This window comes from Homarus americanus, unplaced genomic scaffold, assembly GCF_018991925.1.
Source record: "Homarus americanus isolate GMGI-L3 unplaced genomic scaffold, GMGI_Hamer_2.0 scaffold16712, whole genome shotgun sequence".
Classification (NCBI taxonomy): Eukaryota; Metazoa; Arthropoda; class Malacostraca; order Decapoda; family Nephropidae; genus Homarus; species Homarus americanus.
In genome coordinates, this window is record NW_024757794.1 from 3,221,945 (window position 1) to 3,237,726 (window position 15,782).

At 41.7% G+C, this 15,782-nt stretch overlaps 1 protein-coding gene across 4 annotated transcripts in view; it reads right to left on the bottom strand.

Annotated features, from left to right (window-relative positions):
• The window catches only part of LOC121857809 (ras-specific guanine nucleotide-releasing factor 2-like), a 140,549-nt gene that overhangs the window by 49,697 nt on the left and 75,070 nt on the right, over window positions 1-15,782 (bottom strand). For all 4 annotated transcript variants that reach the window (XM_042354050.1, XM_042354049.1, XM_042354048.1 and 1 more), the window contains 3 exons: window positions 9,407-9,600; window positions 8,384-8,509; window positions 7,471-7,573 (listed from right to left, as the gene is read on the bottom strand). In XM_042354050.1, coding sequence (XP_042209984.1) covers window positions 7,471-7,573; window positions 8,384-8,509; window positions 9,407-9,600 — 423 coding nt within the window. The remainder of the gene's footprint in view (window positions 1-7,470; window positions 7,574-8,383; window positions 8,510-9,406; window positions 9,601-15,782) is intronic.

Sequence of the window (15,782 nt, forward strand, 5' to 3'; positions counted from 1 at the left end):
TAAGGGAACGGTCTAGATGCTGCAGTGATGATATACGAATACCACACTACAAATACAGCTATCATAATAAACCTACAGCTATCGGGAAGGTAGAATATTGGTAACGAGTGTACAGCTATCGTAGTGAAAAATAGAGCAGTCGTATTTAGAATATCAGCCACCACAGTGATAATAATGAACGGACAACTAACATACCGAAAAACACAGTTATCACAGCAAAATTGTATAGCCTCCAGTCGACTCAACGTTGGGACAGCTTGTTTAATGTACCATACAAAGAAAATAGCACAAAAATAAACAGGATATTACTGTCTATTCGAGCATTTTTCACACGCTGTCAGTAAAGTTTGGTACACGGTATAAATATCGCAGGTGAACATGCTCTCAGATCTTTGTCCAACACTCTTAACAACTGGTACAGATTTTGAGTACTTTAGAAAATTATCTGTGAACTACGCTGCATGTTGAATACCGGAACTCATGCACATTACTGCAACTTAGATACTGTACAATACGTAACGTATATACATTTCAGTAGCATATACATTGCCCAAACTTACGTACAAATTACCGCAACTCATGTACTGTACATTACCTTAATGCTGTTACACTACCGAAACATTGCCAAACACCATCGTCACTCGCTAGCATAATGTGTCTTTTTGATTTATGCTTTTCACAACTGGTGCTATATGTAAAATATAGGAAATATGACATATATATATATATATATATATATATATATATATATATATATATATATATATATATATATATATATATATATATATATATATATTTTGGGTGTCCTCACAGCCGTTGTATACCAGTATAAACATTACGGACATCTTCGTGGTTATGGTATACTTCCTTCCAATATTCTCATGTTATTATTGTCATAATCATCACATTTCCTTCATCTAATCATACATTTATTGCATATATACCCTGGTTCATTCACGAAACAAAACACAAACAACTAAAACAATTAAAACATTTGAAACATAAATATTGACGAAATACACAGTACTGTATTAGTCACAATAAGCCATTCACACTGTCCTAAAGCTCGAGATCAATTTATAATATTTATTGTACAATTATTGCAAGTCATATTTCAAGCATGTATAGAAAGCTCAGATCAAAGTTTTATCATGCAAAGGTTCAAATAATAGTTGTAACATATCAGTTAAAAGACTCCTGGCTCCCACTTGTACAAAAGTTTCAAAGGCAGTAATTAGTGAGGTGTTATTCTCATGAGGTGGTTGTACATAAAGACATGAGTATTGCCAGCACTTAGGAAAGACAGAGTGTTAAGGTTTAAGGCCTACCACACGGCCACAAACCTGAGTGACATACACATTGACACTCAGGACGACACGTGTGGCAGACAGACAGAGCTCGCTCAGGTAATTAACATAGGTAAAAACCATCAACAAGATCACTGATAGTTTTACTAGAAACTCTCACTGGAGATGATAATGCTCAAGAGGTGTTTTTAATTCCAACTTATTGCCTGAGATGCACTATATCCTGTAAGCCATACAAAAGTAAATAATTATTTAAAAATTTCTAATAACAATAGAACATGTGTCATAAATGGAACACACTGTTAAACACATATTATAACTTTGAAATCCACAAGCAGATTTCTACCTCGACCGTCAGTCCCCCTGTGTTGTAATGGAAATTTAACATCGACCGCTGGATGAAGTTGACCTTCACTTGCTTTTTGACTTATAATACCATGTTCACTCTAACTCTATTAATTATTATAAAGAGCAAAGAATTCTTGTGCGTGGTCTTAACTATGTAATACGTGATTAATGTAGTGAGATTTATTGTCAGTTAACAAGAGCCTTTGGGAAAAGTTCCTTCTCTATAAGCAATAAGAAGAATCGCGCGTTGCTATCACCTATCACGCACGTTTTGTATTTAGATTTACATAGCAAAAAGGTAACATGACCTACTACTTTCGTTTTTAAAGAGAAAATTGTGAATCTTCTTACCTATTGGCCGAGAAGATGTACGAACAACTGATGCAGAAGAGTTAAGATCAAAGTGGAAAGTTGCCCTGATCCAGGAATGTGTTTAAGGTGGTCATGTCAGGGGTTTACATTGACACTACGCTGTTTACGGAATCACTGTGTGTGTGTGTGTGTGTGTAAATAGGATGTTCATTGTGTGTCTTTGGTCATTAAATCATTCATGTTAACGTTGAATTTCTGAACATTTCTGAAATGACATTTAAACACGTACAGATGTTCAAACGTACTTGGGAAATATACACATCTCCCCAACACTCGTTACTCTGTAGCTAAATGTTTGAAGTTCAGGGTTTTATAGTTGATATGTCATTAATATTGGGGCTCAAAGACACGCTATAAACGCCATCTTTACACACAGACACCCTCAGCTTCCATAAACAGTATAGAGCCAAATCTGAATGCATAACATGACCCCTTAAACTGATTTGCATGACGTACTCTTGTGAAACAACTTGAATATAACAAAAGTGTAGCGGTTGCCACCTGAAGTGGTTGGATGATATGGCGCTTTGGTATGGATAGTTGCCGAGTATACTGAAACCTTCATTACTAAACTTATTCCTTGTGTAAGTTGTAAGATTTAACACGAGAAATAACATTATGAGATGCGAAGATGGTACGATTACTGTAAAAATAATAAGTATGTAGGCATTCACGACTCAACTTTTTTATGAAAGATTATTAAATTTGTTCATAAAATTACTTTAACATTTACACCATTAATCGATCATGTTTTAAAGAAACTAAAAAAGAATACCAAGATTTAAAATGGTTAAATATTGAAATCTCGGCATTATTTCTCGATGACCCTGAATGCATCTATAGCTATATCCTTTCTTTGTGAAATTCGACACAACTAATAAGATTTTATTTAGATGTGTGTTGACGTACAAGTAAAAATATAAACATACTTTTATAAAATACATGTCCTGTACCATCATATTTAAAGTAAAGGTAAAGTTTGTGAAGAATTTTGCAACCGTATCAGTGATGAGTATTTGGATGAACACCGAAGTGAGATAGAAACTGTATTTGATTTTTAAACTGACATGCAATATTTAACAGTCACAACAAGATAAGACTGGCACCACGTTCCCCGTCTTAGCAGCGTAAAATTCAGTAGCAAATACAAAACTTGAGATAGGTGGGCAGAGAACAAGCTATCAAACAAAGGTGACATTCGCCTAAAAACACACCTCAATTGCCTATGATGGATGACAGCGGGAATACTTCTTAAGGCGGCGTCACACTAGCATTTCTACTGTCAACTTTTTCATTACTGTCAACTTATTTTCACGAATCGCCGGAGTTGTCGATGGCTGTTTGTCAGACGGTACAGACCGTCTGCACTGACGACTCATACAACTTCGACAACTTACCAGTCAACTCAAGATCTATAATTGATACTACAAATAGTTACAAAAATAACTAATTTGTTAAAATATAAAGCTACAATTATTATGAAGTAATTAGTACTCCTCTTCCCCAAGTTACTCTTTATTATGTTTATTTTCGTGATTTTAAAAGGGTAAGAAAATGCCACTTGTTGTTTACATTTTGACCACGCAGGAATAACAACATGACGGAGCCAACAGATAAAATAATTTCCCAAGTATGGACAACCCTCTCCGAGGAGTTCTTGGTGGACCAGATACGGCAGGGCCGCTGTCTCTGGGATCACTAGGGCTCTTCATACACCAAAAAAGGCGTAGAATTGCTGCGCTTTCTTCGTCAGTTGGATCCATCTTGTTTGTTGACAGTTGTCGAACGAGGGAAATTGGCGAGTTGGTTCTAAACACATGTGTGACAGTGCACAACCAAAAAAGTTGCAGATTTTCTGAAAGTTGACAAAAAAGTTGAAGAAAGAATGCCAGTGTGACTCCGCCTTTAATATAATTTTTTTTACATCAATGCCCATGTTTCTTCAGCCTGCACCGTTTGGTTGGTTCTGTTAAGATCACCACCACCACTAATGCTACTACTGCTGCTTACTTCTACCACTACTGTCTATCATCCCTTACCACCATCATCACCACCATCCACTACCGTCATTACCATCACCAACACCGTCATCACCATCACCACTACCGCCATCATACACCACTGTCGTCATCACCATTACTACTTCCATCACCACCACCATTAATACCATCACCACCTTAAGCATCATCGCCAACATTACCATCACAACCTTAACCACCACAACCACCACCAACGACAACCTTCCATAACCAGTCTTCCTTCATAACCACCACTATCCTCACTACCATAAATAGGTATCCACCATCACTACATCAGATGCGTTTCGTTTGCACCAACACCCCAGCCATCACTCAACTCTACCATCACTATTAACATTACATTCCTACTAACATAAGCAGGAGGTGTGTATCATCAGAACCACTTAATTTTCCACCACGACAGGAGGGTCTGTACCACCACTAGTACCACCATCATCAGTGGGTCTACACCAACACCACCTGACCCGTCTGGTGAACAATACGTGCATGATCTCTCACAACGTAGTAGTATTGTTTTGATATACGATGCCAAAGCTTGTATCACGGACCCACTCTCAGATGAACTGTAAAGTGACTGTGGTACACGTGACTGGTCAAGTTTGAGCGGCGGGAGGGTGCTCCGGCGTGGGCCGCCCAAAGCGAGAGAGAGAAAGCTAAGAATTTACATCTTGCACCTTCTAAAGATTTTTTATATGAATTTAACATCTAATGAATTGACTCGGGTAAATTTTATCTTACAAGTTATCGAGCAAATCCTTTTTTTAATGAAGTTTAACAAGTAAATTTTTAAAAGCACAATACGTATATGTATTTTATTCTGTTTAAATAAGTTATACTTTTTTTATGAACAATTCAATTATATAAAGATTGAAATTCAACTGGAAAAACTACACACACACACACACACACACACACATCATATATATATATATATATATATATATATATATATATATATATATATATATATATATATATATATATATATATATATATATATATATATATATATATATATATATATATATATATATATTGCGTGTGTGTTTGTATTTACGAATGTGAATCAAACATTAAATGTTAGGTAGCTGGTAACAAGAACTGCACATGTTCATGAGCATCCTCTCTATGAAACAACACATGAACCTTAAGACCTGTGCTGAAGTTTTAACCATTGCCATGCCATACTGTCTTTGAATCAATTATTTTAACGACGTTTGCGCTAGTAGTCTTGGCCACCACCTGGGTCACTCACTAGTATTGTCCACGGCTGACCTATTAGTCTCAGTTTTAGAACTTGGCCACGAATTAACCGAGTCACCATGGCCACACTTAAACTGGTGATCCTGGCCATATGTGTGTGAGTCACACCTGGTGAGTATATCTGACCCAATAATCACACACTGCCAGAATTTTGGCCGCGTTCGGGGCAATAGTTCCGGCTTTAATCTGACCAATCTTTTTTAGTTATGTTTCAGTACTATTCACGGTTCGGTCAATATTCTTCATCACTCATAATCCAACACTGACTATGATTGAGACAGTATTCCTGCTCTGGGCCTCTGGTCATGGTCGCGTGTAATAGTTGTGGTCACGCCTAATAGCGCAGTCATGGCGTTACAAGAGCAAGTTAACACTAAGACTGAATTCATGGATTAACTTTGATAACTGTGAATGTAATACTCCCAAGACGGGTTTCTGTAATAACACATGATTACGAAAACGAAATAACTATTGTAAAGATTGTGGACAAATGTAGAAGCCCGAGATGTGGATAATATGAAATACATTCAAATTTTGGTATATGTGAAAAATAGTCAAATTTAATGGGTTAAGCATGCGTAAGCCTGGTGCATGTAGAACACGGGGAGTGAAAACATGAAACAGTCTTTGGATTATTACATGTATTCCCAGCGTTAGGCGCATATTAAATTCACCCAAAGTCAGAAGCAAGCGGTTTCTTTGTTACTGAATAATTGCTCATATGTATTATCCTTAGCAATATCTGCAGGTACCGATGATAGCAATCTATACCATTCCCGTATTAAGATGTAGCACAGGCAATGTTTCAGGAGCGAACACACTGTACCAATTTTGGCGTGTTTACTCTTTCACCCTGGTACACGGTCATCGCCACCAGTGGGTGTATGCAATAGACCATGGACAGATTCATGTTACATCCCCTGCAAAAATTACATTGCTGCACCGAAACTGGCCACCATTATGATATGCTAAAGCATATAAATGTAATTCATTAGCCATAAATCTAGCAAGTTCAATGCCCCGCAACATACTGCACATTTAGCAACAATCAGTAACACGATCTGCTCCACTTGTTTCGCCAATGGCTCCCACATGGCGGACTGTCCAAATGATAGGCACATAGATCATTATCTTTATCAGTGTACAGCACTACTATATTACGTATATACGGCAGTTACTGCGTTGCATATGTGCAGCATTTACGATGTTACGTACTTGAAAGATAATCGAGTTACGTAAACAAGTAATATGTGTGTGTGGAATAGTCATTTAGTGACGTTTGCTCAACCCATTTACAAAATGTTTAAAGAACAACTCCCAGTATATCGTGCGGATACTGCAGCTACCAACTGCTCATGGGTAGTTGTTTCTTTATTTACCAGCTGCAAAAAAATAGACTGTCAGCCCAAGATGTCGCCAACACCAGAAGGGTGGACAGTAATGGCAGTAGATGTCATTAACAAGGACAACAAGATTGAAGTAATAAACGTTGGCTCGGAGTAGGCCCAAGAGCCATTCCGTCCATTTTCAGGAGGTCACTGTTGGGCGCTGGTCTTCTCCAGAGTCTAGAGAGGAACGTTCCTCCACTGGAGTAAGACCGGCGACTCTGGTCGCGTAATCCTCATCTGGGGAGGAGCTTGGTGTGGCTGAGGGGGTAAAAACTGAGGGCCCTAATTGAGCACTGATACCTGAGGCGGCAAATTCTTCACACTCATCGAAAGATTCGTCTGATATACGAACGCTTTTCTTTCGTATTCTAGGAATGTCAGATGCCCGGCGGCCAGTATCAGGATGCGGTGGGGAAAGTGGCGAAGCGCCTAAACTGAGTGTTTGGCGCACTGCAGCAGCCCCCGCAGAGCCACTGATAACAGAGGGAAGGGCACTGCCTAAAGAACTTTGTCTTAACGAGGAGAGACGACGCCGATTGCCAAAGGCTGCCATTTGTTGCTCTCGACTCATATAGGAGACGGTTGAGTGGGAGCGTTGCGAGCGGGGTGTTGCACCGGATTCCTCTCCGTCTTCGCTGGTGAAGAGGTCCGTAGTCTTGCGCGGAAAATCGATGGACCTGCGGGGGAAGGACGGCACAGCCTCCTTTGGGAAGCAGGAACTGAGAGCGGCTGAAGCTGCCGGCTTCTTACCCTGACGTACAAACATCTGGTTGACGTCGAGAAGTATGTCGCAACCCTCAACGATCATCCTTTCGATGGCCAAATTCTTCCGGATGTTCTCTGTCTCGCTCACCTGTAATATTATTAGTTGTAAAGTTACACGCTAGCCTTCTACTCTGGCTCCGTATATATATATATATATATATATATATATATATATATATATATATATATATATATATATATATATATATATATATATATATATATATATATATATATATATCATGCCTGGCGTTATATAATCATATAAATCACAGCACCTTGTATAAAGACTATTCTTCGTTTAATTGTATAACGGTATTTTGAAGACCCCAGAGTGGGAGATGCGAGCACCATTCATCATTTTAATGTTAAAAGGGTTTGGTACTCAGTATTTTCATATAGCGGGTAATATTTTTTAGATCAGTTGTATATATTAAGGAAAGAATGATTAAAGAGATTCGCTACAACGTTGAAATCAGACTCACATTATAAGACACACTACATATAAACAAAATGTTTCGATGTTATCGACAGCTTAAAAGGTTGTCACTGAGTTTTGAAACTAATTATTTTAATATATAATTTTCTGTCTATTTATGTTTGGTTAAACTAACAAAGGGAAAGGTGTGCTTTGATCTGTAATCATGATAATATTCACGTTAGCTTCTCTAGTTATGAAAAGTAAACCCATCAACTTCAAGAGCTCTTCATTTACACTAGTTTTCGCTGCATTATGTGCTTACAAATGTGATTTGAGAATTACAGGTTAAATAAGCTTAAATGTACAGACGAAAATTGACTGTAATTGTTAGTACAATGTGTTAAAGAAAATAGGAATAAAAAAAATGACTTGGTAGTTGTAAGTAAAACAAGTTGGGATGATTATAGTGATACGCGCCTCGTCGTGCATCTGTCGGGAGAGATCTTCCAGCTGCATCCTGGCATGGTCAAGGCTCTTCCTCTCTACGTGGTTGTGGGGTGTGTGGGCCAATAGCTCGTGTAGGGTGATAATGTACCGAGGGATCTGCAATATAAATTTTCTGTATAGCAAACTATCCTCCTGAGTCTAAATGCTCAATGGTTTTTACGGTGATATCTCGCAACTGAAAATGGTAGAATGCGCCTCACTGATAACTACCACAAAAGAGCAATAAGTTTAGCAAACAGAATAAGTAAGGATTCTATACGTTAATTTTGACCCTTAATAATTGGTACTCAGTGAACGTATCTAGTTGTGTTAGAAGTTCAAGTTATTCTGAAAAGTTACCTTTGGCCTTATGCTTTATCGTATTCCATTCAGTTGGGTACATACTCATGTTTTCAATTACGAGATATTCTTAGTACAGTAGGAGCTTTGGAGAACCACACACACACACACACACACACACACGCACATCAATCCATATGTTGTTAGTTTTTTAAGTCTGTTGTTCCGAGGGCTGTGTCATCATGTGATTAAGAATGTGCGGGAATAAATATGATATAATTGTAAAATAAGTGATGTATGTCATACGTTTAAACATTTGCAAGTTGTGTGAGGCGGAAAGTCGCGAGAGGACAGGAAGTTCCTAGACAACAGTGTGAGGGATCATGGAGGTCAATGATGATAGATGGAACCTGAAATTCATAAGGTTAGCCAGACCGTGTTCTCCATTAACTATTCCAGAATATTAGTTTCGCAGAGTAAATAGAAAATGGACAGACGAATGTGGAAAGTTTGGTGACTTCTTTAGGCTCGGAAGATTTGAACTTCTGCAGAAACATGCATGAGAATTAAGCATCTCTAGAAATGACCTCAAATAATTACTTGGTAAATGTTAGTTTCACACTTATTTACGAAATAGATCAGCTAGTAAGGATCACAAAAGTAAACATAAGCACCAACTTGTAAGTGGACGTGGTAGAAATATGAGGAGCTCACCTGATGCATAGGGTAGGTGAGGAATGTCTCCAGAGTGCGGCCCTGTAGGTTTGGTTTATTTTCTAAACGGTTGAGGAAGGCACCGAAGTGTGGGTTTTGTTTACACTCGGCCAACACCTGTAGGCTGTAGTGATGGTTCCTCACGTATTCCTGGTAGATGCTCAGCATTGGCAGCAGCATGTCGAACAAGTCTCCTGCTCGGTAGTACAGCATATGAGGAGTTAGTGCCCCGCCCCACTAGGGGCAAGGCTGACTAGGGGAGGGTACGGGAGGGGTGCCTGCTCGGTACCAGTGCAGGTGGTAAATAAAAGTTAGTGAATAAATAAACAAAAATTCAACTTAAATAGATTAATTAAGGGTGCGAGTCTACGGTAGGGAACATGGGATAGCCTTCTCGGTAATCCAGCACTTTAGTACAACTCTGTCCTGTTTATATAAGACCGTGTCGTTTGCAACTATCCGGGTAATACAAGAGGAAACATAAGAAGGACATGAAAGGAAGGTCATATAATGAGCGTCCCGGTGACAGGACACAGTAAACAGTCGGTCAACAAAACAAAAATAAAAATAAATTAATAGAAATTTGAGAGATACAAATAAGGTATAAACAAATGTAGCAGCACTGCCAAAGCAGAACTAACAGTAAGCACGTACTGCCTGTACAGCAGGGAAGACAAGGGACAAAACAGTTATATGACACATTATGGGTAAGTTACATCATGTCATTATCTCCTCAAGAGAGGACGAGAGAAAGTGTTGTAGTGTGTATGAGTGAATCAGTCACTCAGTCAGTCCGCACCAGTTATATCCTTAATACATAGTCAACAGGATATGGATCTTAACTACACTTGGTAAAAGGTTCAGGTGTGTTGGCAGTGATTTAGGGGACTACAGTATAAGGATATACAGTTCTGTAAGCCCAAGTTGAAGGTCAAGCTGGGTGATCACTATTACGGGTGGGCAGAGGTTGTGACTCGGGTGTGGGTAGTGTGCAGGGTCTTCGTAGAGTGTGAATGATAACACTACCATACCGCTCACAGTAGATGAACACCAACCCTGCACACTTGAAGAATAACTACCGATATGTCGTAAATGAAACACTAATACATGAAGTCCTAATCTAAGAATTGTGAAGGATTTTTGCTTGTCTATGACCTGTATATATTGCCACCATTGTTACATGTGAGTAAACATGTGATCTTCGTGAATCACTTATGACACACTGGACTCTTGATTCTACAGTGAATTACGACTAGCGCCATGGAGTCCGTCAAGTGTGGGAGTTATGGCGAGAAAGATCCATTTAAGAGACGTTATTGCATTAAAAAATAGGTATAACACTCCATGTTAAAAGTCGGTCATGGTCTCTATGGTGAAGGTCGATCATGGTCTCTATGGTGATGGTCGGTCATGGTCTCTATGGTGATGGTCGGTCATGGTCTCTATGGTGATGGTCGGTCATGGTCTCTCTGGTGATGGTCGATCATGGTCTCTATGGTGATGGTCGGTCATGGTCTTTCTATAGTGATGGTCGGTCATGGTCTCTCTGGTGATGGTGTCCATAAAGATCTCTCTGCTCAGTGATGGTCGGTCATAGCAGGTCTCTATGGTGATGGTCTGTCATGGTCTCTATGGTGATGGTCGGTCATAATTCTCTATGGTGATGGTCGGTCGGTCTTCGTGATGGTCGATCATGGTCTCTATGGTGATGCGGTCCGGTCTTCGCATGGTCGACCGGCCCCGTGGTGATGGTCGGTCATGGTCTCTATGGTGATGGTCGGTCATGGTCTCTCTGGTGATGGTCGATCATGGTCTCTATGGTGATGGCTCATGGTCTCTATGGTGATGGTTGCCGGTCTCTGTGGTGATGGTCGGTCAGCCTGATTTCATGGTCTCTCTGGTGATGGTGATCATGGTCTCGGTGATGGTCGGCATGGTCTCTATGGTGATGGTTGGTCATGGTCTCTCTGGTGATGGTCGATCATGGTCTCTATGATGATGGTCGATCATGGTCTCTATGGTGATGGTCGATCATGGTCTCTATGATGATGGTCGATCATGGTCTCTATGGTGATGATCGGTCATGGTCTCCTGTGGTCCAGACTCCCAGAGGTTCTTAAGAGGAGTATTCCTTGAAGACGAAGATGTATTAATAAACTAAATTAAAGTTCAATGACAAATATAACGTCTAGAAAGTTCATCAACATTACAGTACACTTAACACCAACTACTATAGAGCTAGCAAGGCCCTTTCTCTCCGGCTGAAGTACTGCCATATGTTATGACACGGAGACTCAGTACCACTTTATTCACCCGTTTACTTATGAAGTTCTTTCCTAGGCACCACACTGACCTCCACAACAATGGTTACCCTTACATCGCCTCCTCCTTTATACACTTCCTCAATATACACCTTCTGGGGATGAAGGGTGTTTCTCGAGTCTCCCCACAACATAACACATACACATACATTCTCACTCAACTTCTCTTTTCGGATTTAAAGCCATGGTTCCGGCTCCATCATTGGACACGATTCTCTCTACCCTCAAACCTTGAATAATATTTATAATGATGCGGACTTCTTTTTCTGCTTCACCTCTTCAACGTGACTACAAATCAGTCTTACTTAAAAAATATATTCAGAACACAAGACAGAAAGAAAAGTAGACTCTTTCTAAATACTCTCTTAATTTCTTCTCCTACGTCAATGTATCCATATTTCATTAAAATTTTCATTCCATTATTTGAACTTATTGTGTTTTATGTAAATTCATTAATTATGTGTAGTTAATAAATCTTCAATTAAGAGGACTAATCATCATGCAACCTTTGAGAAGTCTGGACCCAGTCTTGGCTTACTTAAAGATCATTCAACAATACTTAGACGAGACTTATGTTTGGCCAAAACTTAACCTCGTCTCTTCCAGTCTTTAAAGAGAAATTGGATCATATGAAGATTACACCTGAGCTTATATTACCTGACGATTACACGTCCTAACCTCATCTAACTGAACCTAACCTACCCAACAACTTTCCCCACAGGTAGCGCTAAGGTGTTTAATCATCAGGTGAAATAAGCTAGGGTGGTTTATCTTCAAGTGATCCCGTGAGTTATGTGAAGGTACATGTCTCTAGTGCGTTTACACAGGCTGGTCATAGAAATATTCAACAAATCATTATCTCTGTCCTTTGAAATATTTGTTTTAATGTTGTTTTAATTTGATTCCATAGTATGTTTGATATTGCTAGTTTTCTTCTGTTGAATGTAAACAAACACATCGCTGACATGCTGCACAAAATCTGACGAGCCCCTGTAAACACACTTGTGAAGGGGACTGTACGTCAGGCTGTAAAATAGTCAGTCTATCGTCTATATCGTTCAACATTCTCTCGAGGAAACAGAGTTATATTTCATACATCTCAAGTGTTTTGTATTTGGGACAATGACACACCTGTTTGAGGACAATAACCATCTTATGACAATGTTTGATCAGATATTCTTAATCATACTGTAACTTACATTTCTCCGTATACACTAGAGTTCTCATTTTATCCTTCTGTGTGTTCTGTTTCTCATTTTTTTTACTCATTCCCGTATCCACATATCCAGACTCTCCCATATCTAAGCTGGGGTGCCTATTTATCCCGTCATCCCGAGAAAACAGTTTCATCCTATTCCTCTATCTACTCTTTATTAAACCTTTCAATTATACCTTCGTGTTGGCATTATTATCACTCATACCTGTTACTACTGCTGTTGTCCATAAGTCAAAGAATTATGTGTCAATAATCCTCTTACCTTGCAAACAAAATTATCCACGCGATCTTATATAATACCCTAAGGTTTTTTCCTTATATGTGGTATCACGCCATCTTAACATCAAACAAACCTATCAATTGTCTTATCTTTTTTCTGCATTACAGTATATGAAAATAACCTCAACACGAGCTAATAGGTTGAAGGGGTTTAGGTCAATGTCTACGTAGTAACAAAGTATCGAAATATCCACTAAATCTGCGGTAAACAGTACAGATGTTCCTTTGTTACAACCCGCTTTGTTATACTTTTCTACTTATTTGAAACATTTACTTTAACTAATACAAACACTTACTCTAAACAAGGAAAATAATTATATTGTTAATTAATGCATGTACACAGGACTTTCGGTCACCTATAAATATGGAGAGACTAGAACATTGAAAGATATGATAATGGTAAGTGAAGATAATAACTCATAGGGGTTTAAAAACGTAATCAGGAGAATGAATAAGGAGATTATACCATGGCAAAGTAATTCTTCAGGGTGAGTCCTTGAAAATAAGCAAATATATAGGGATCTTTTTCCACGGACAGATAATGTATTGGGGATTAATTGAAAGTCAGGTAACACTGGTATCGAGTCTCAACTCCAGGACGATGGGAGAATATTAATTTTAGGTGAAGATGTCACACTGTAAGCAAGAGTAGGAGGAGAGGTGGTGGGAGAGGTGTGGGGAGAGAGGTGGGGAGAGGTGGGAGAGAGGTGGTGGTGAGAGAGGTGAGAGAGGTGTGGTGGGAGAGGTGGTGGGGAGGTGGTGGTGGGAGGGTGGGGAGAGGTGGTGGTGAGAGAGGTGGTGGGAGATGGTGGGAGAGGTGGTGGGAGAGGGTGTGAGAGGGGATGATGGGAGAGTGGTGGGGAGAAGTGGTGGTGGTGGGAGAGGTGGTGGTGGGAGAGGTGGTGGGGGAGTGGTGGGAGAGGTGTGGGAGAGGGGATGGGAGGGGTGGTGGGGAGAGGTGATGGTGGGAGAGGTGGGGATGGTGGGGAGGAGGTGATGGTGGGAGAGGTGATGATAGGAGGATGGTGGGAGAGGTGGTGTGGGAGGTAGGAAAGGAGGTGGTGGGGAGGAGGTGGTGGGAGAGGTGGTGGTGAGAGAGGTGGTGGTGGGAGAGGTGATGGGGAGAGGTGGTGGGTGGGAGAGGAGATGGTGGTGGAGGTGGTGGTGATGGTAGGGGAGGTGGTGGGGAGAGGTGTGGGAAAGGTGATGGTGGGAAGAGGTGATGGTGGGAGGAGGTGGTGGGAGAGGTGGTGGTGGGAGAGGTGATGGTGGGAGAGGTGATGAGAGAGGGGTGGTGGGAGAGGTGATGGATGTGGAGATGGTGGAGAGGTGGGTGGGGAGAGGTGATGGTGGGAGAGGTGGTGGAGAGGAGGTGAGAGGTGGTGGTGAGAGAGGTGGTAGAGAGTGATGGGGGAGGTGGTGGTGGGAGGAGATGGGGTGAGGTGGTGGAGTGTTGGGAGAGGTGGAGTGGAGAGGTGGTGGGAAAGGTGATGGGGAAAGAGGTGGGATGGTGGGAGAGGTGGTGGGGAGAGGTGGTGGTGGGGAGAGGTGATGGGAAGAGGTGATGGGGAGAGAGGTTGGGAGAGGTGGATGGGTGGGAGAGGTGGTGGGTGGGAGAGGTGGGATGGTGGGAGAGGTGGTGGTGGGAGAGAGGTGTGGGTGAGGTGGTGGTGGATGGTGGGAGAGGAGGAGGTGGGGAAAGGTGATGGTGGGGAGAGGTGATGGGAGAGGTGGGTGGGAGAGGTGGTGGTGGAGAGGATGGTGGTGAGAGAGGTGATGGTGAGAGAGGTGGTGGGAGAGGTGGTGGTGATGGTGGGAGAGGTGGTGGGAGAGGGTGGTGGGAGAGGTGGATGGTGGGAGAGGTGATGGGGAGAGGTGATGGTGGGAGAGGTGGTGGTGGGAGGTGATGGTGGGAGAGGTGGTGGTGGGAGAGGTGTGGTGGGAGAGGTGGATGGTGGGGAGAGGTGGTGGTGGGAGAGATGGTGGTGGGAGAGGTGATGGTAGATGTGATGGTGAGAGAGGTGGTGGTAGGAGAGGTGATGTTGGGATGTGGGATGGTGGGAGAGGAGGTGGGGAGGAGGTGGTGAGGTGGGGGTGGGATAGGGAGAGAGTGGGAGAGGTGGTGGGAAAGGTGATGGGGAGAGGTGATGGTGGGAGAGGTGATGGTGAGAGAGGTGGTGGGAGAGGGGTGGGGAGAGGTGGTGGTGGGAGAGGTGATGGTGGGGAGAGGAGAGAGAGGTGGTGGTAGGAGAGTTGATGGTGGGAGAGGTGATGGGGGTGGTGGGAGAGGTGGTGGGAGAGAGGTGGTGGGAGAGGTGATGGGGGAGGTGGTGGTGGGGTGGGTGGTAGGAGGTGGTGTGAGAGGTAATGGGAGAGGTGATGGTAGGGAGAGGTGGTGGTGGGAGAGGTGGTGGTGGGAGAGGTGGATGGTGGAGAGGTGACGGTGAGAGAGGTGGTGGGGAGAGGGGGTGATGGTGAGAGAGGTGATGATAGGAGAGGTGGTGGGGAGGTGGTGGTGGGAGAGGTGATGATGGGAGAGGTGGGTGGTGGGAGAGGATGG